At 39.0% G+C, this 21,383-nt stretch overlaps 1 protein-coding gene across 4 annotated transcripts in view; it reads right to left on the bottom strand.

Moving 5' to 3' along the window:
• The window catches only part of SLC18A1 (solute carrier family 18 member A1), a 45,096-nt gene that overhangs the window by 10,831 nt on the left and 12,882 nt on the right, over positions 1 to 21,383 (bottom strand). For 3 of the 4 annotated variants that reach the window (XM_025463203.3, XM_025463202.3, XM_025463201.3), the window contains 11 exons: positions 20,439 to 20,634; positions 14,258 to 14,470; positions 12,073 to 12,294; positions 10,999 to 11,359; positions 10,306 to 10,364; positions 7,181 to 7,264; positions 5,995 to 6,087; positions 3,700 to 3,789; positions 3,235 to 3,278; positions 1,152 to 1,212; positions 933 to 1,028 (listed from right to left, as the gene is read on the bottom strand). In XM_025463203.3, coding sequence (XP_025318988.1) covers positions 933 to 1,028; positions 1,152 to 1,212; positions 3,235 to 3,278; positions 3,700 to 3,789; positions 5,995 to 6,087; positions 7,181 to 7,264; positions 10,306 to 10,364; positions 10,999 to 11,359; positions 12,073 to 12,196 — 1,012 coding nt within the window. In that variant the 5' untranslated portion in view covers positions 12,197 to 12,294; positions 14,258 to 14,470; positions 20,439 to 20,634. The remainder of the gene's footprint in view (positions 1 to 932; positions 1,029 to 1,151; positions 1,213 to 3,234; positions 3,279 to 3,699; positions 3,790 to 5,994; positions 6,088 to 7,180; positions 7,265 to 10,305; positions 10,365 to 10,998; positions 11,360 to 12,072; positions 12,295 to 14,257; positions 14,471 to 20,438; positions 20,635 to 21,383) is intronic. The other variant, XM_025463204.3, reaches the window with a different exon arrangement.

Below are 21,383 nucleotides of genomic sequence, written 5' to 3'. Positions count from 1 at the left end.
TTGGAGACTTGCTTAGAATTGTCCCCTAAAAAAAAAATTAGATTTAATGCTTTTCATTGCATGCTGAGCCATATCAGGTCCTTATCAACTTCCCCTCTGGCCGCATAAGCCTCTTCTCTCAATAGTGACTGAATGGCTCATAGCCTTCTCTGTCCTCTTTCCTCAGGCTTCCTGGGAAGGGCCAGAGCCTTCTCTCTAAACTCAAATGAGTCACAAGGACATCTCTCCATAAAGCAGGGGAGACTGGAGGACTTTCTCTCAGAATAACATACTCCATAAGCACCTTGTTAGAGGTTAAAAAAAAAAAAAAGATAGCAAAAGGGCAATCTAGGAAAAGAGTGGTTGAAGAGAGAAAGGCATGGATGGTAATGGTGGTACATATTACTATTCTACAGGTGCAAAGCATTTCCACATATCACGCCATTTATTTCCTCAAATGACCTTTTGAACTAGATAGTATTCTGATGTTCCTTTCAGAGATAAGAAAATTGATCCTTAGAAAATTGAACTATATCTGAAATTAATGATGTACTATATGTTGGCTAATTGAATTCAAATTTTAAAAATCCTTGAAAAAAAAGAAAATTGATATGGCTGCACAAATTTGCATGGCCAATGGAGCTGAAATGAAAACCTAGGTATTTTGACTAAAAATTTATTGATCATTCTACCACATAGTGAGGTATGTTGCCATTCCATAGCTGCTCTCAACCCCTTCCACCCTGCCTTTCTTGGGCTGCTTCTTGGAGGTATTACCTGCCCACTCAGGTTTGATTTACAGGTGTGGACAGAGAAGATAATTCTACAAAGGAAGCCCAATGTGCCTCTGTGACTCCAAAGACCCAGGTCCCACAGAGCTTCTCAATTACTTGAGAAAGGGCTCATGGTACACACCTCCGTCCACGCCCAAGTTGGGGAACACGGTCACTTACCTAACTGCCATTCGGGTGAGCACATGGTCTGCATCATCCAGATGGGCAGTGTGGGCTCCAGTATGGCCACTCCCATGTTAGCAAAGCAAAGGGAGCCTAGAGAGACAGGTCTGTGAGCCATCAGGGCTACCCAGAAGCCCAGACTCTCCCAGCTTACCTGCCCAGAAGCCCAGACTCTCCCAGCTTACCTGCCCAGAAGCCCAGACTCTCCCAGCTTACCTGCAGCCACCAAGATATAAGGATCTTTGAGAAGTGTAAGGAGAGGAGTCCCCCTGGCACTCTGAGAACATGGACAACAAAAAAACTTCCATTTGTACAGTTTACATCTCTCCTATTGTCAAAGAATGTGAGAATATGCAGACAGGACCTTAGAGACTATATCAACTCCTTTACTGAAGAGACCATACACCCAAATCAAAGGAGATAAAGTGACTTGCCCAATGTCACAGAGTCACCGGGCAGTGCACCTCCTGTGTGCAAGGCAAACACCATGGTAGTAATAAAGAACAGGACAACATATTCCAGACATGCTTCCTGCTTTCAAATGATCATCAACCAGATGAGAGTAGATTGTCAGCAAGGCCAGCAATGGACAATGGCTATCTGGATTCCAGTCTTGGGTCTCGCCACTAGATCTTGCTGGCACTAAACTTTGCCCTTGGAGAACCACAGGTAGAGAGCTGAATCCCAAAGGTGAGCACAGAGGTATTAACTCAGAAGTCTCCTCAAGCATTCTGAAGGCTTTATTCTGACCATTTTGAGCTATATTGGCAAGTCTAGCAGAACATCTCGATTAGAAGGCAAGCCTAAATGTTCAGTTCTAATTTCCCTCTCCCCTCAGAAAATCTTTATTCCAGTTAAACTCAATCACTTTGCCTTCTTCCCATGCATTCCAGCAGGTTATTTTTGCCTAAACTATGTTCATGGTTAATTTTGCCTAAACTACCTTCTTTCTCTCTACAGGTCCAACTCCTACCCATTCTTCAAAGTCAGCCTTAAATGGCTCCTTCTTTTCCACTGTATTCCCTGACTCAGTAGCTGAAACTTTTCCCTCTTTCAAACTTCCTGAGGACTGTACTCTAATCTGTGGTGCTAACTACATTCTATCTGGCAATAGATTTAATAGTTTTGATATGATTACCCTCTCTGCATACTCACAGGGGTGGATTAAATATTCAGAAATATTCAAATTAAATATATAATTCAAAATAAAGAGATAGATCTAAATTACAAAATACAAATAAAGAAGTCCAATTAGCCCTTTGGCCCAACAATTCCACTTCTAGGAATTTATTCTATAGATTACCTCCAATGTTATAAAAAATGCATATACATAAGGTTATTAATTACAGCACTATTTGTAACTGCAAAAAAATGGAAACTACCTAAATGTTCAAACATAGAGGATTGAATAAAATATGGTATGGACACAGTGGTGTTTCATAGAGCCAGAAAAATAATAATTGAATTTTTTGAATACGTAGAACACTACCATCAAAGTCAAAGCTATTCAGAAAGATATTAAAGGGAAATCATTTCTCCTCTCACAACACTTTAGTACTAAATGTGGGGGGTTTTCCACCAAGAAATTCTTCAGTTCTCTGTGGGCACCGAGTGTCCTATAATGTAATTCAATTCTGACACTGACTATTTAGAGTTAGCACAGACCCCACAGGTTAAGGGCTCAGTCCTCCAAGGCTGCTCCCTTTCCAGATCCTAACTGCAAATAATGGGTTCCCAGGTTACCCAGACTTCTGTCTGACTTGGCTGTAAAAACAAGGTTTTTAGATCAAACTTTCCCTTATTTTCTGTATTTCCTTATCTTTCATTCTTTGTGGTTTGATATGGATTTCCCAGAGCCATCTTTGGCTTAGAGTCAGACAAATACCAACTCTGACATTTAACCATGATAGAATGATAGTCTATAAACATATTCTTGGGGGAGAGATTATCTAAACATCCTCTAAGGTCTTCTCTAGCTCTGAGGTATTATGACTATGAACATACAGGTCCCACTGTCATTGTCTCCTGGTTCTGAGTTTATATATATATAAATTTTGTAATGTTTCCTTGATTCTTCAAAAGGCCCTTCCTCCATCTTTGTCCAACATCAAGCCAGACTCCCCCATCATCCCTGATGCTACCCTAAATATGACACTATCTGGAATTCCAAGTATGTTTTTACTTTCCTTGACTCCATTCTCTTCACTTTTCTTCTTATGCTTTGACAGGGATAATCAAGAAGTCTTAGTACATAGCCATTCTATACATTCTTTGACAATGGAGCTTAGTGTCTACTTACCTCAGGAGAGACTTTGGAAGGCTGTAGGATACACAGCTGGAGTGCTAAGAAAGGAAATGGGAGAGAATGAGACAGCTTAGTTTGTCTACTGATTAGTTGAAGGCTCCAATAACAGGCACATTGATATCACCTTATCATGCACAGGTCTAACTCCCTGAGTTTCTTCCTTCTTTCCCAGAATAAGGCAGTCCTGGATCTTTTGAGCATGTCAGGACACTCAGCATAGTGCATTCCCAACCTGACTTCAGCTATCGTTTGTCTGGTGACCTATTTTTTAAAAAATTTTATTTATTTATTCATGAGAGACACAAAGAGAGAGAGGCAGAGACATAGGCAGAGGGAGAAGCAGGCTCCACGCAGGAAGCCCAACGTGGGACTCGATCCTGGGACGCTGGGATCATGCCCCAAGCCAAAGGCAGACGCTCAACCACTAAGCCACCCAGGTGACCTCTTATGGTGACTTACCTCCATCCAGTAGTGCTAGGAAAGCCAATATGAGGAACGGTGAAGACCTCCCAACAAACACATACATCACACTTCCAAAAGGAGCTCCCACTGGAAAAGCAAAACAGGTACAGATTTCAGGAGTAAGCACAAATTCCTAATTTGTGTGACGTGTCCCCATTTACCTAATGAACTTCCACATGAGGTTCTGAGGATTCAGAAATGAAGAAGACCTGGTTCCCCGGAGCTCACTTTCTAGTAGAGAAAATGCATGTGGTAGAATGCAAATAATTAGACCACGGTAAAAAGTAGAGTTCAACAATAAAGGTTCAACCTGCAAAGTACTGTGCAGATTACAGTGCAATGAGTTCAGATGGCCACAAGGACTTTGTCAAGTGGATACGACAGGTAGAGAAGAAGTATAAGTGAAGAGCATTGAGGAATCATAAAAGAGAGTGTGGTTGCAATATGGAGGCTCCTCAAAAAGTAAAAAATACAGCTACCCTACAACCCAGCAATTGCACTACTAGGTGTTTATCCAAAGGATACAAGCATAGTGATTCTGAGGGGCACATGTACCCCAATGTTTACAGCAGCAATGTCCACAACAGCCAAGCTATGGAAAGAGCCCAGATGCCCAATGACAGATGAATGGACAAAGGATATATATATAAATATATATATACATATATATATGTATATATATACACCTTGTCATTTGCAATGACATGGATGGAACTAGAGGATATTATGCTAAGCAAAATAAGTCAGCCAGAGAAGGACAAATACATATGATTTCACTCATATGTGGAATTTAAGAAACAAAACAGATGGACATAGTGGAAGGGAAAGAAAAATAAAATAAGAGGAAAACAGAGGGGGAGGCAAACCATAAGAGCCTCTTAGCTATAGGGAACAAACTGAGGGTTGCTGGAGGGGAGGTTGGGGGGGATGGGGTAACTGGGTGAGGGGCATTAGGAAGGGCACTTGAAGTAATGATCACTGGGTGTTGAATGCAACTGATGAATCAATGAATTCTGAAACTCTGAAACTAATAATACAGTATATGTTAATTAAATTGAATTTAAATTTAAAAATTTATAAGATAGACTGTGGTTGGATAACAAATAGGAGAAAATCAGGATTCGGTGTTCAGTCACTGAATATAAGTATTTGGGAGAGGGAGAGTAGAGGTGGGGAATGTTGAAGCCAAATAGTCAAGGGCCCTGTATATCTAGATAAAGCATCTACTTGGCCTTGTGTGGGCAATGGAGAAACATGTCTTTTAGCAAGAGAGAAATACCACCAGCTCTGGGCAGAGAAAGCTTCTTCTGGTGGCACCTTGAGGGAAGGAGAGAAGGCACAAGAGATCAGGCAGTAGGCTGGTTCCAACTGAGATGTGATGAGGAGCCAACCTTGAGGAAGTGGCTGTAGAGAATATACTGGGTTTACAATCTGGAAGTGAGAAGTGATAAAGGAGATGAGGACATACCAAAGTTTTAGCTTGGGTGTTTGGGAAAATGGATATTAACAAAGAGCAGGAATTTTGTTCCTTCTTCTCCCATGGTTGTGGTGGTGGTGGTGAGGGGGTGGTGGGTATGGACCGGGAAAGAGACCTTTGGTGTTTTCTCCTCCACTAGCTTGTGGAGCCCCTAGAGGGTAGGAACCATGTGTGAGGCTTTTTATCTATATCCCCTGTGTGCTAACATTGTCCTTGGCATATAATAAGTGCTTCACAAAATGCTACTTGTTGGTATAGTCAATCAGTATATATGAGGGATGAACTTCAAAGAAAGTGTTATGGTTTAGAGCTTGGGGTTTGAGTCCAGAAAATCTGAGTCTATATCCTGGCTCTGACATTTTTTGGCTATGTAACCTTAGATGGCTATTTAACCTTTTTAGTCATCATCTCTGTAATAGAGACAATCATTCCTCCTTCACAGTGATGTGAGGATTAAAAAAGATTATATCAGCAATGTATTTAGCATAAAACCTGACAAAGCACTGCTCTTATTTTGAAAGCACTGACCATGTGTGGAAGTAGAGGTGAGACAGTGGCTGCTAATATGGGGCTATCTGCTCACTGGAATAGACTAGGTTTCTTCCGTTCCCAGGACCTCATGGGCTATTTGCTTCTTAAGGGGAAAGAGATTTTTTCTTTCCTGGAAAAAAATTTCAGAAGGACTCAAAACATGATTGGACAGAAAAGGAAAGAAAATACTACCTTCCATGAACCTTAGGGACACTTGCCTCCTGGAGCCATCTTCGAAGAATATGCAGTGTCTGAACCTAGATTTGCAGCCAGGTGCCACTTACCCAGGACTCCCAAAGCCAGGCCCCCCAAGGCGATTCCCATGGCACGCCCTCTCTCATAGTCATCAGTGTAGACACTTGCCAGCATCCCAAGACCTGAAAGGAGAGTATGGAGTTAGCATATAGGAGACTTCTGTCTGCCTCTCTCACTGAATCCTTGATCTGCTAGTCCTTAGTCCACCATCCCTATTATGTCTTCAGGGATCATCTTAGATACAGTTGCAGTTTGAAGGATTTTGTAAAACTTAACCCATAGTATTTTACAAATACTGGACCCCCCAACACCCATTTTTTAAAAAGATTTATTTATTTATTTATTTATGAGAGACACAGACAGAGAGAGGCAGAGACACAGGCAGAGGGAGAAGCAGGCTCCATGCAAGGAGCCCGATGTGAGACTCAATCCCGGGTCTCCAGGATCACGCCCTGGGCCAAAGGTGGTACTAAACCACTGAGCCACCCGGGCTGCCCCCACAACACCCATATTGCTCACTCCTGTTCGCAATATTGTCGGAACTGCAAAGGTCCTTGGCAAGGGTAATACAAAATACCACTGTCCATTGTTATAGCATTTCATTGTATTTCCTAGCACATTTCCCCAAATGAATGGATATGGAGTAAGTCAAAGGAAATTCTATAAACACAGAACACTATTCCATTCAATGGAGGTGCCCAATGAAGAAGAAAGTACAGAAGACATGTAGAAGACAGTATGGGCTGGGCTCTCATGTCATTTACTCATGTGTAAAATGGCATAGAATAGCTACTTTTATAGGATTACATTAAATATTGTTTTTGATGATACTTTGCAAAATGTAATAGTGTTACTGGTAGTATTAGCATTATTCTTCTTATAAAATGTTAAGGAGGAGGAAGAGAAAAGGTCATAGAAGGGCATTAAATAAAAGCTGGGCTTACTTTTTGGTTTTACCTTGGGCTTGGTTTGACCTTAGCTGGCTATATCTAAATATTATCAGAGGAAGTTATGTCAGGCTTAGGGATTTAGAACACTGATGACAACTCTATAATTATCTTGTTTTTGAATCATAATTTCTGCCTACCAGAATACTTTCCTATTTATTCATACAAATCTTAGAGGGTAGTAAGATATGGTAAGAGATGTGTGTGTGTGCACGTGTGTGTGTGTGTGTGTGTGTGTGTGTGTGTGCACGCAAGATGTCAGCATTACCTGCAACAGATGAAAATGAGGATCCAATGCCTTGAAGGGTTCGGGCCACAAACAGTAGGGTATAGGTACCAGAAAAAGCAAACACTGTGTATAGAGAATAGTAAGAATGCTCCAGTTAGCAAACTGTCTTTATTCCCTTTCCACCAGAAAATATGCCCATGATATTGTAGATATGAGCCACCATACATATGTTTTAATAAAGCATGATCACTGCTTCCTGTTTTTGGAGTTGTCTTTCTAATCTCTCACACCTTAATCAGGATTGCATTTTAATTGACGTGAAGACAGAGAAACCACAGAAGCATAAACCAATTCATCACTTCCAGTGGATGGAAGTCTGGATTTTCACATTTCCTGCCCAAAGCTCACAACATCCTGTCCACTGGAATCATGGCTGTCTGAAAAGTACAATGCCCTTAGACCCTACTTCTCAATTCTTCATATTCAACACTCCGATTTGACCTTTGCCATTGTTGGGCTTCATTGGGTCATCTACAGTGAGGGAACAAAAACTATATGTAATTGAAGGACCATAGGCATTGGGTAGAAAACAGTATCTTGAGATCCAATCAGATATTTCCTCTTATCTTATACTGGAAAATATTTTAGCTAAATCAGATCAGTGAGTATGTAGCAAGTAATATCAAACATGGAACTATACTAGAAGATGTGAAATAAAGAGAATATTCAGTTCATGCTCTTTAAGAGGTTCCATCTACTCTAAGACTAGCATACACAAGACTAAGTACCAAACAGGAATATGTTATCAAAAACTAAATTATAGGGCATTGGTGGTAAGCTTGGTAAATCCAGACATGTCTCATCTCCATTTCAGGACAATGCCCTTGAAAGAAAGAAGAATTCCTCCCAAAGTATCTGAATCAGCAGAATTTGAATCCCTTTGCCCTTTCATTACAGATGTATTTGGTTGTTTGATGTCTTATAATCTTCTCCCATTACTTCCTGACATGATCACACTGTCTCCCAAACATGCACATGCTTGGTCTCTCTCTGCTGAGCTTCCAGTGCTTTCTCCTAGGACTTCTGATTTCCAGTCTGTTCAAGGTTAGCTATTCCTATGTCCTTTTTTTTTTTAAATGTCTTTTAAATATTTTACTTATTTATTTGACAGAGAGAGGGAGAGAACACAAGCAGAGGGAGCAGCAGGCAGAGGGACAAGCAGATTCCTGCCTGAGCAGGGACCCCAACCCAGGACTTGATCTCAGGACCCTGGGAACATGGCCTGAGGCAAATATAGTTGCTTAACTGACTGAGCCACCTAGGTGCCCCTATTTCTATGTCCTTTGAGAATAGTGTGACCAACTGTCTCAGTTTGCCAAGGACTTTGCATTCTGGGAGGTCCCTGAATTCCAGAGTAGGATGGCTGGTCACCCTATTTAGGAAAACCAAAACAATTTCTTTTTCACTTTACCCCCTAACGTTGGTTATCATTTTGCTCTTAATTACATTACTTATGGCTCTCAGCTGGGGACCCTTAAGGGTAGTAATGGACATCAACTTCTTTTTCTTTTTTTAAATATTTAATTTATTTTTTCATTAGAGACAGAGAGAGAGAAAGAGAGAGAGAGAGAGAGAGAGAGAGAGAGAGAGAGGCAGAGACACAGTCAGAGGGAGAAGCAGGCTCCAAGCAGGGAGCCCGATGTGGGACTCAATCCCGGGTCTCTAGGATCACGCCCTGGGCTGAAGGTGGCGCTAAACCGCTGAGCCACCTGAGCTGCCCCTTTTTAGTATTTTAAAAATCTTAAAGACATGCCACATAAGATTCCCTAAAGACCATACATCTGTTAGAATTAGGCCAACTCAGTATAGTGACACTGGTTATGGTGCAGAAATAATGTAATTGCATAGACTTAAGCAAGGACTTCAAGCTAAAGAGTTTGGGATACTCTAGCATTAACTTATTTTGCAGGGTGTTTGTTATATCTCCCCTGGCAAGTATCATAAACTCCTAGGCTGGAACCAAGTCATTTCATTCTTTATCTTTCCCCAGTGACTTTTGCCATCAAGATGTATGCGTGCCTCATAAAGTTTTTTAGAGAGAATTCGAGTCTCTTTGATGAAATGGAGAATCCTATTAGTTTTTAATTTACTGTTTGGCATGCGCTGAGATTTTAGAATTTCAGTGAGCATTTCTAACTTGAATTGCCTCATTTTCTTTGATTTACCTAGAATTTTCACAAGTAAGCTGCAGTTCTCAGAACTTTACACATCGAGCTTCTGCTCTTTCCAGCCCTGAATGCAATGGATTCCTGTTAAGCATTGGTTGATAAGAGTCAAAGCTGTACACTGAAAGCAAAGAAAACTTGAGGAGGAGGAATAGAAAAAGCAGAAAAGTAATGAAAAGATAAGAAAAGCAGGAGGTATGTTATTGGGAGCAGAGTCAGCAGAGGCATCAGGGAGCCACTAATGGCTCCAGATGCGGCCTTCTCCTTCAATTAACCTCTAACCCCCACACATCATTCCCTCTTATTTTAATTCTCAGTGTCAATTTCCAAACAATATGTTTACTTACTGTTGTTATTACATCTGCGTTTTATTAGGACATTTATCTGATACTGGATAGACTGTCTTTCTCTTTCTTGTTTTTTTTTTTTTTTAAGCAAATTTATTTCTCTATCTAAGCTATAACCTTTAATGTCCTTACTTGAAGGCAGTAGACTTTTTGGTATTATCCAGTTGCTATTGTCCAATTTAGATTCTTTGTTGGTGGCTCTTTACCTCTGTGTATCAAAATAATAAAACTTCTTCCCAAAGATGGGATGTTTGTACTAACCTCATTCAAGGGACTACTGACACACACACACACACACACACACACACACACACAGAGTCATATCTATTAAGACAGCTTTTACAATTTTCCCCAGCTGAAGGAAGTAAAGTAGCTGTTCTTCTACAGCAGAATATACAAATTCCAACTAGACTGATTTGCCATTAGTGTTCTAATGCCCATATCCCAAACTGCAAACCATTTAAATCAGTGTCATAGGCCATTTAGTCAAATGTCTAATTAGCTAATTTGACCCTACTCTCTTCACTGTAGTGCATGTGATAAAATCAAAGGTAATCAGTGAGAGAAATAAAAGAGGAAGCAAATTACTTACTAACTGTGGAGAGAAAGAGGATAACAAAGCCAGCAAACATGGGGATATGATATCCAATCCTAAAAGAGAATTAAAAAGAAAAAGGATACACTCCCAATAGGCATGCATATACTGAGACTATATTTTTTTCATGTAATTCTGAGCAGAAATGCAGTTATTTGAGTACATGATAAAAACATATTTCTGAATGCAAGTGTGCAGATGGGATATGACAACATTAATGTGTATAAGTAAATAAACAAACATGCATATTTACCCATAGACCAGGGTCAAAATCCTCATTTCCAGAAAGGATGGCCTAGTCAGAGTGCATATCCCTTTGAAACATCAGGATAATCTCAAACACTGCTAATAAGCCATTGCTCTAGATTGCAGTAGTCCTGCCTTCAAGCCATGTTCCAGAGTACTGAAATAACATCAGCAGTGTACTTCTGATCACTGGTTTGTTTGTTTGTTTTTTTTTTTTTTTTTGGTGGGGTGGGGGATCCTCAATAGTCATTATACTACTAAGAAAATTTGAAGCCCATGGCATTTCATCAATATCATGTTATCTTTTGGGCAACCAGCTTTCCAAACAGCTGATTTCCCTGGAGACAATGAGTTTTCCCTTATAACTACTTTTATGATACCTTAGCCCATCATTCTCTTATTCCTGAGCCAGTATCATATAGAACATTGCACCCATTGAAATACCTGTTGGTGAGAGGTCCCACAAACGGGTTGACCAGAAGTTGCATCAGAGCCTTTGAAGCAAACAGAACACCAACCCGTACGTTCTCTTCCTCCAAGAACTTTGTGCCTTGGAAGCAGTTGTTTTGTTGTACTGGGATGGCTGCAGTGACTGGAGGGGGGATGGTGCCAGAATTGTCATCTGTCCATGTTGTGCCACTGGGTGCACTTTCTTCAACAGTCATGGTGTTGTTATCAAAGAAGGAGAAGATGGTGGAAAAGGCAGAAGTAAGGACATGCTGAGAAATTGTGGTGGGGCCAAGGTACAGAGGAGCATTGATTTCTTTGAACTCTGTGGCATATAGGAAGTTGGGTACGATGGGCACTGAAAATCAAGAAGAACAAGTGATAAGAACTAAGGATACTTTTTAACACTAATTGGTTCAGGGGGATTACTTTGAGCTTTATATTCATGCTCAAGGAAAGTGTCTAAGTGACATGATTTGAAGTCTATTAAAAGACTGTGCCAATATATTAGTAAGTTGAATTTAAATAAAAAAAAAAACACAAAAGATTGCCCAAATTCCAACCTGTATACAATTGATCCTCATTCTCCAAAATTCTGTATTGGCCAATCAGCTACTTGCTAACATTTAGTTGTAATCACAAATCAATACTCACAGAGTTTTCATAATTTTTCTTAGACACACATACAGAATAGGGGAAATTTCAAGTCATCAGATGTTTACTTCCACAGCCGAGGGCAAAGAAGGTAGGCTCTGTCTTACTGTTTCAGCTCTAATACAGAGATGACAGCATGAAAATGGTAGAAGCAAGAAAGTATAGTGCAAGAAGCTCCAGCCCTGGGGTCAGTTGGACAGGACTTGAACCCCAACTTGGCACCTAAGGCAAGTCACATAACATTTCTGAACCTCATTTTCTATTTTGAGTTTTCTAAGCATAAAAACAGAAATTCTCAAGTCCACTTACTGCTGAGTTTTAGCAAAGTGTTTGTTGCCTGCTGGGGCCCAGAGCAAATTAACCCAAATTAATTATAATTTATTAATTATGAATTGATACAAAGACACTCAAACATACCCACTACAGTTAGCAGCATGTTGTCCAGGAGCAGAGCAACAAACACCACCACCAGTACCAGCTTCCGTGACTTTCTCCCCTCCTTTAGCAAGTGCTGAGGAGTGTCCAAAAACCTCCTGAGCATGGTGACAGCTGGGGTGGGGGCGTCTTCTCCAGTTTCTTATGAAAGGTCCTGTTACAGCTATAGGTCTTCTGCAGCCTTTATAGAAGAAAGGAGAAATCCTGCTGGGACAAAAGAAACTCACTATTAAAGTGAAAGGTACAAGTAGTTGCAAATACTAGGATGGTGTTGAACCATTTCTATGCCTGTGTCTCTGCTCACTTCTTATACATCTCAATAATTCCACCTGGTTCTCAGATTGCCTTCTAAGAAAGCACTGCTTACCAGCTTTTTGTATCTGGAATTCTAAGCAGATTCTAGCCCTGTTCACCTAGCTCTGTGTCTCAAATGCCTATCATTTCAATGGTTTTTGTAGATATCTGAGGCCTACTTGTATTATTATTACTTGTTCAACCTTTCCTCTAAATCCATTCTTTTTAAAAACCAAAATACTGTTGTTTTAAAAAATAAATGTGCCATACCAAACAAATTATGGTTTGTGTGCATGCACCAACCCAAAATTATAGCCTATATGGTCTGTATCACCCCCAAACATGTCATGTGCCACAAGTGTTACTTGTGCTGCCCACAGAGAAACTTTGGGCTAGACCAACACTGTCAGTTCACAGATGAGAAATCTGAGACTCAGAAGCTAGAAGAGCTGTTTCATACAATTAGTATCAGACTGGAATGAGACTCCAAGCTTTTTAACTTGCAGGATTATGTTCCACCACCTTCTCTTGTTCCGTGGTACTTAAAACACTTCTCTGTTGTCTGAACCATAAATCCCTGCTCAGGAAGGTGTGTTACTGTGTGTAAATGAAATACTATCGTAATTAGTTCTCTACTTAGGATTTCATGTCATTAAGTCACAGTATTCTGTTAAACTTCAGGTAATGGGGATGCCTGGGTGGCTCAGCGGTTGAGTGTTTGCCTTCGGCTCAGGGCATGATCCCGGGTCCAGGGGTCAAGCCCCTGCACATCAGGCTCCCCGTGAGGAGCCTGCTTCTCCTGTCTGTGTCTCTGCCTTTCTTGTGTCTCTCATGAATAAATACATAAGGTCTTTTAAAAAAAAACCTTCAGGTAATAGTTTCAGGGAAGACTATTTCTGTTTTGGCTTCTGTTGTGGTATCAACAATACTAATCATATATATTTTAAAATATATTACTGTCATGAAATGCCTAGGTTCTAAAATTTATGTAACCTTTGATTCAATAACTCTACTTCTAAGAACATATCTTAAGGAAAAGTTCAGAAATATGGCCAAAGATTTATGTTTAAAATTATGAATTGCTGAATTATTTATATTAGTGAAAAAAAGCAAACATTTTAGTGGTGGAATATAAACAGCTCTTAAAATCAATTTTTAAAAATAATTTCAATGTCTTAGAAATACCAAATAAAATATTAAGGTAAAAAAGGGTATTAAACTGTTTTTGCAGCTTGACCTCAATCACATAAAAAAATTATGTGTATACTTTAAAAGGCTAAAAAAATATACACTCAAGTATCAGCTATTATAATCACTGACTTAAATTATTTTCTTTTTGCTTTTCTGTAATTTCTAAATATTCTTTAATTAACTATTTTAATACACGTAGTAAATAATTTTAAATGATTATCACTGGAGTTCAATAGTGAGCCTTGTTGGGAGTGTCCTAAGCCCTGAGTTACTCTGTTCTATTCTAAGACCAGAGCTAGGAGAGAAACATCATCCACACTACAGTTGTAAGTGACCAAGTGGTCCCCACCGAACCAAAATCCCAGAGTTTTAACTTTTAACCAGAAAAATGCATGCAGTGATTTAAGATCTTTTAATTCTCTATATAAATAAGGTGTTTCTAAATGCAAATTTACCTAGGATACATAAGGAAGAAAATAAGAGATGAAAAAAAAAGGCAATAGACAACTAGAAGATGTAAAATGGGTAAGTACGATAAAGACAGATCAAAAACCACAACCAAATGAAACAAAACCAAACCAAGAATTTGCCAACCAAACTTTACCGTAGAGTCAAAATTCTCTGTTAAGAGACACAAATTATAAGGAAGGATTAAATGTGTCCAGGGAAAGAAACATCTTACCTTAGAGCCCATCTTGTGTGAGGTACTCAGATATTGGCAGCTGTTAGCGGTATAGCAGGGACTCTGTTCTCTGAGTGGTTGTGCTGATGGATTTATTGCCACCTGTTATCTGAGGATGTCATGTGTGCCCTTTGTCCACAATGATTTAATTGGAACTTCCAACAGGTTTCTTTCAGAGCCTTAGTTCCCTGCGTCAGAGGCAGGAAAGCAGGACTGGAGAGGATAAAGAGAGGGGGAAATTATTCAACCAAAGATGGACTGGGCTGGGCTGTTTTTCATCTGTGCTTATCTATCATTGAATTCATTAACTCTTGCATAGGTCTGAATATAAATTGGAAGAGAGAATGAAGCCAGAGTACAGTTCCTGTCCCTTGCTATTTAGTCGAAGGGACTCCAATGTACTCCAGTTGCTTTCCCAGAAGAAACAAATCTTAAAACATCCACCAGACCAAAAGCAAGAAAAAACAAAATCAAAAATAAATCTATGCATGTTGTTCTCAAATCATAAAAATCCAATCTCTATGTCCTCTGTAAGGCATAGATTGTGCTGCATCTTTGCATCTCAATGCTAGCTGATTGCCTGGAACATAGTAGCCTCCAGTAAATACTTCTTGTATGAACGACTGAATTAATGGCTACAGGAGAGAGTGTGGCTCATCGTTAGGTTCTTGGAGTACCACTACAGTTCTTTATTTTTCTGAGATTAAGAATCATTAGTGGGGCAAAGGACATAAACAATTCACCAAAGATCAAGAGCAGCAGTAGAGGTTTCCAACTTATGGCCCCTCCTAATTGTTTTGAACAACTTGGAGACTTTTACTTTTGGCCAAAAAAGGAGTTTTAAAAGAAACCTGGAAAGAGAAATAAGGGGAAGAGGCAAGGAAATTAAGGGAGCATATGAGTTTCTTATTTCTGTGTAACAAATTTAATGGCTTAAAATAATACAAATTTATTATCTTAGAGATCTGGAGGTCAGAATCCAAAATAGGTTGTATTGGCAAAAAATCAAGGTGTTGGCAGAACTGCAATTCTTCTAGAGGCTCTAGGAGAGAATCTGTTTCCTTGCCTTTTTTTTTTTTTTAGCTTCTAGAAGAGACCTGTATTTCTTGGCTTGCAGCTCCCTTCCACCTTCGAGTCAGCAGCAAGGCGCTAACTCATTTAACACATATTCTCTAGCTCCCTCATTCTTAGCTTCCGGTCTATTTCCTTCACTTACAAGAACTCAAGTAATTGCATTGAGCCCATCCAGATAATCCAAAATCATCTCCATCTAAATATCCTGAACTTAGTCACATCCAACAAAGGCTCTTTACCACATAAGGCAACACATTCACAGGTTCCAGGATTTGAATGTAGACATCTCTGGGGGCATTGTTCTGCCTACTATAGGGAGCATAGCATACTACCCCCTCACACATGCCGTGGCCTGAGTCTTTATGAAGAGAGAGGGTTGGGGCCAAAAAATGGAGGAGACATATTTATTCAATGTCTTTATTAGACATTTACAAGACTCCAGGCATAAGGTAGTGTCCTACATGAAACCCAGGGGACACTTCTGCAACCATGATGTCTACCCTAAGTGCAATTCTGGTACACTGAGGGCTTAGGAAAGCTACCAGCAAAGCAAAGCTATGACTAATAGTGAACACCAGCAGCAGAGGGCTTGGTTGGAGCACCTCCACAGTGAAGAAAAAACTGTTCTGAGTTTTTTTCCCAAAAAACTGGGGATGCCCCACGTAACTGGAAAGCCATGGCTTATGAAAGCTGAGGGCCTGAGAAAGCAGGTACAGGTTAAAAATCATCATACTTTGTGCACTAATAGAAACAACAGCAATAATAATAATAATAGTTATCATTTTTGAGCATCTATTATGTAAGGTATGTTTCTAATACATGTATATATTTGTATTTATATTAGTACTCACAGGCTAGCCAAGTCTGGGCTGTTCTCACAAATGCTCATCACTGTTAATATTCAGAGTGTTGTCTATTAAATAGGAATGAGCTTTTATCTTCCTCTTGTTTAATTTTTTAAATATTAATTCCAGTGTAGATAACATATAGTGTTACATTAGTTTCAAGTGTACAATATAGTGATTCAACAGTTCCATATAGTACTTAGTGTTGATCGAGATAAGTGTACTCTTAATCCCCTTCACCTATTTCAACCATTCCCTTACTCACCTACCCTTTGGTAGCCATCAGTTTGTTCTCTATAGTTAAGAGTCTATTTTTTTTTGTTTGTCTCTTTTTTCCTCCCTTTGTGCATTTGTTTTACTTCTTAAATTCCACATATGAGTAAAATCATATGGCATTTGTCTTTCCCTGGCTGGCTTATTTCTCTTAGCATTTTACTCTCTAGATCCATTCATGTTGTTGCAGATGGCAAGATTTCATTTATTATGGCTGAATAATATTCAATTTCATTGCATATATATATATATATATATATATATATATATATATATATATACCATCTTTTCTTTGTCTATTCATCTGTCGATGAACACTTGGGCTAAACCACTTCCATGGTTTGGCTATTGTAAATAATGCTGCAATAAACATAGGGATATATATATATATCCCTATATATAGGGGTCCATATATATAGGATTCCAGTGTCCATGTCTCCTCTTGTCATAAAGACCAAAAGAGGCTGGGCCACTCTGCTCCACCTTGGACTTCTGCAGCAGCCACTTCTCACCCCCTTCTGATGCCTGCAATGCGCCCCCACCCAAAGACGCTGGGTTGCTCCTCTTGGCTTTGCCCGTTGTGTCACAAGCCCACTTGTGGTTCTCCTTGTTGGTGAATTAGTGTTTTTGAATTAGTGTTTTCATATTCTTTGGGAAAATACCCAGCAGTGCAATTACTGAATAGCAGAGTAGGTCTATTTTTACTTTTTTAGGAAACTCCATACTGTTTTCCACAGTGGGTGCAACACTTTGTATTCCCATCAACAGTGCATGAAGGTTCATTTTTCTCTACACCAACACTTTCTTGAGGGTTTTTTTACCCATGCTGACAGGTATGAGGTGATATCTTTGTGGTTTTGATTTGCATTCCCCTGATAGTCAGTGATGTTGAGCATCTTTTCATGTGTCTGTTGGCCATCTGGCTGTCTTTTTTGGAAAAAAATGTCTGTTCATGTCTTCTGTCCATTTTTTAATTGAATTATTTGTTTTTTTTATAAGTTCTTTCTATATTTTGAATACTAACCCTTTATTAGATATGCCATTTGCAAATATCTTCTCTCATTCAGGCTGTTAACTTTTAGTCTTGTTGATTGTTTTATTTTACTTGGCAGAAGCTTTTTTATTTTGATGTAATCCTAATAGTGTATTTTGCTTTTGTTTCCCTTGCCTCAAGAGATATATCTAGAAGGATGTTACTATGAACAATGTCTGAAAATTTACTGTCTGGGCTCTCTTCTAGGATTTTTATGATTTCAGGTCTCACATTTAGGTCCTTAACCCATTTTTTAAAATTTATTTATTCATGAGAGACACAGAGAGAGAGAGAGGCAGAGACACAGACAGAGGAGAAGCAGGCTCCATGCAGGGAGCCCGATGTGGGACTCCATCCCAGAACTCCAGGATCACACCCTGGGCGGAAGGCAGGCCCCAAACCGCTGAGCCAAGTGATCCCCCACTTAACCCATTTTGAGTGTATTTTTGTGTATGGTATAAGAAAATGGTCCAGTTTCATTCTTTTGCACATAGCTCTCCAGTTTTCCCACCACCATTTGTTGAAGAGACTGTCTTTTTCCCATAGCATAGTTCTTGCCTCCTTTGTCAGAGATTAATTGACCATATAATTGTGGACTTATTTATAGACACTCTTTTGTCCTATAGATCTATGCATCTACTTTTGTGCCAGTACCACACTCTTTTGATTACTACAGGTTTGTAATATAACTTGAAGTCTGGAATTGTGATACTTCCAGTTTTTTTTTTTTTTTTCTGTTTCAAGTTTACTTTGGCTATTTGGGGTCTTTTTTCATACAAATTTTAGGATTATTTGTTCTAGCTCTGTGAAAAATGCTGTTGGTATTTTGATAGGGATTGCATTAAATGTGCAGATTGCTTAGTGTAGTATAGACATTTTAAGAATATTTGTTTTTCCAATCCTCAACTGGGGATTTCTGTTTCTTTGTGCTGTCTTCAATTTCTTCCATCAGTGTTTTACAGTTTTCAAAATACAGGTCTTTCACTTCTTTGGTTGAGATTATTCCTAGACATATTATTATTTTTGGTGCAATGTAGGTAAATGGAACTATTTTCTTAATTTCTCCTTCTGCTGCTTCATTATTAGCATGTAGAAATGCAATGAATTTCTGTACATTGATTTTGTTTTTTTTAATTGTTTTTTTTAAAGATTTTATTTATTTATTCATGAGAGGCCCACAGAGAGAGGCAGAGACACAGGCAGAGGGATAAGTAGGCTCCCTCCGGGGAGCCTGATACAGAACCAATCCCAGGATCCTGGGATCACAACCTGAGCTGAAGGCAGATGCTCAGCCACTGAGCCACCCAGGTCCCCTGTACATTGATTTTGTATCGTGCAACCTTACTGAATTCATTTATCAATTTTTCATCCTCTTTTTAAATTTCTTAATGTAAAAAAAATAAAGCTGATGTATATACAATGAAATGCAAATTAATGTACTATTCATGCTAATAGTAGCTATACAAACAGATACAATTCTTTTATCAACCAATTTGGGTTTCTATCTTTTGTCTTTTAAGTCATAAAATGTTCATAACTTTTGACCCAGCAATTTCACTTCTTAGGAATCTATTCTAAGAAAATAAGCTAAAATATGCAGGGAATATTATAGGTACAAAATTCTTATCTTAGCATTTAGGGAAAAATTAAAAATATCAAACATCAAATATCCAACTATAAAAAATCGCATAAGTATGTGGGCTTGAAGAACTTTAGTTGCTGTTAAAACAGAGAAGAAAAGATTATTATGAAGACTACCTAGAAAAATTTATGCATATACATAGATATTATAATGGAAAGTGAAAGGTAGGACATAACACTTTATATATATTCATGGCAGAATTATGCACAATTGTCAAAAGGTAGAGGTAGCCCCAAATATTCATTGATGTATAAATAGGTAAACAAAAAGTAGTATATCCATATAATGGGCTATTAAAAGTGGGATATATCGATACAGTGCTTCCTTAAAAAGGAAGGCAATTCTGGGGCACTTAGTGGCCTAGCTGGTTGAGCAACCCTGTCTTGGTTTCATCTCTGGTGAAGATTTCCTGTAGGTTGGGAGACTTATCCCCAGAGTCAGACTCCACCCTCAGCTCTGAATCTACTTGAGATTTTCCCCTCCCTCTTCCTCTACCCCGCCCCCCATGCTCTTTCTCTCTCAAATAAATAAATGAATCTTAAAAAAAAAAAAAAAAAAGGAAGGAAGGCAATTCTGACACATGCTCATCTTGAGGATGAATCTTGAGGTCATTATGCTAAGTAAAATAAGCCAGTCACAAAAAGACAAATACTGTATAATTCCACTCATAGAAGGTATCTAGAGTAGTGACATTCATAGAAACAGAAAGTAGAATGGTGGTTTCCAGGGTCTGGGGGAGAAGAGGAAATGAGGAATTCTTATTTAATTCATAGACTAAACTAATAGAGTTGCAATTTTGCAAGATGAAAAACTGGAGGTGGTTGCACAACAATGTAAATATACTTAATACCACTGAACTGTATGCCTAAAAAATTTTAAGATAATAAACTTTATGTATATTTGACCACAACTAAAAAAGGTTCAAAACTTTATGTATACTATAAAAATATACCTATAAAAACTCCACTCAAATAGGATAAATACACTTCTATTAGTGGTTATGCTAAATGGCAAATTATGGGAGATTCTTTATTTATTATCTAAGTTATGTGGAAAATGTAAAGATAAAAAATTGCCAGTAAAAAAATAATAGCTCAGTCTATATGTTTTTGGACTAGAGAACTCTGAGTCCCTGATATGGACTAATGATTTCTAGCCAGAGCAGCCTGTTGAGAGCAATTTGGGACTGAAATGGAAGTTTAAGGCTCTTTGATAGTGGTTCTGTTATCACTCCAGTTAAAGTGGCTGGCACACAGCATCATCAGACAGTTTTTTCTCCAGATCAAATAACATGTATAACCTAATTATACCTACCTTTGCTTATGACTGACATGGCCTGCCAGAGCAGATGGTCCTGTAGCTCAAACCTAGAGGGTGCTTTTGTTTCTCATTGTTTCCTGTTTTCCTCACTGTTGAATATTGAACAATCAGTTCAGACTTCCTCTTATATCAAGTGTATGTCAGTGTTCCAGCCTCAGACTAGAGGGGTTTGGTTCCCTGTCACAGGCTTCTGAAAAGAAGGCCAGGAAGATGTTACTTTATGGCTATGACTTACATGACATTGTAGACCCTATAGGGCGGATTTGTGTCCCAAAAGGCAGGGAATTGCTGCGCCTAGTAAATTGCTGTGCCTAGTAAAAGAGCTCATTTCAGATGAAGGAAAATGAGGTGGTTTAAAACCAAACTCAAAATAAGCTGGAACTTCATTGAATAATTGTATTGTAGGGACCCTGGTGGCAAACTGGATAATCAACGAATAAGTAGACTTGAGATTAGGAAAATTCAGCACTGCCCCATTCCCAACCGACGTCTCTTGATCCCCAGTGCTCTTGAGGACATAGCCCTGCCTATGTAGATAGCAAACTCAGAAATGTTTAAAACCAAAGAAGATATAAAATCTGCCCCCTGTGAAACTAGCTTCCTTATCCCTAGAGCCAGGTCCCTTCAAATTGCCTTGCCTTTAGCCAGGCCTACCAGGGGAGCCTGCAGCTAGCTGTCCCTTGACAATACTAGAGTGCCTTTGTAGAATTTGCCCTTAAGGGGCTTTTCTAGCTGTGGCTTTTCACCGATATCTCGATATCTCGGTTATTTCCTTTGTTTCCTCAGTATAGACCTAAGCCTCATACCCACAGGCCTGCCTATCTTGTACTTTTTACATACTTTTACCTTAATTAACCTGGTAAAGTCTCTCCTTTTCTAGTTTCTTATTGCCTTTTAGTATGTCATTTTCAAAAATCCTCCCTTCTATCAAGTCTCAGC

The sequence above is a fragment of the Canis lupus genome, chromosome 25, assembly GCF_003254725.2.
Source record: "Canis lupus dingo isolate Sandy chromosome 25, ASM325472v2, whole genome shotgun sequence".
Taxonomy (NCBI): Eukaryota; Metazoa; Chordata; class Mammalia; order Carnivora; family Canidae; genus Canis; species Canis lupus.
This window is presented reverse-complemented; position numbering and strand designations above follow the sequence as displayed.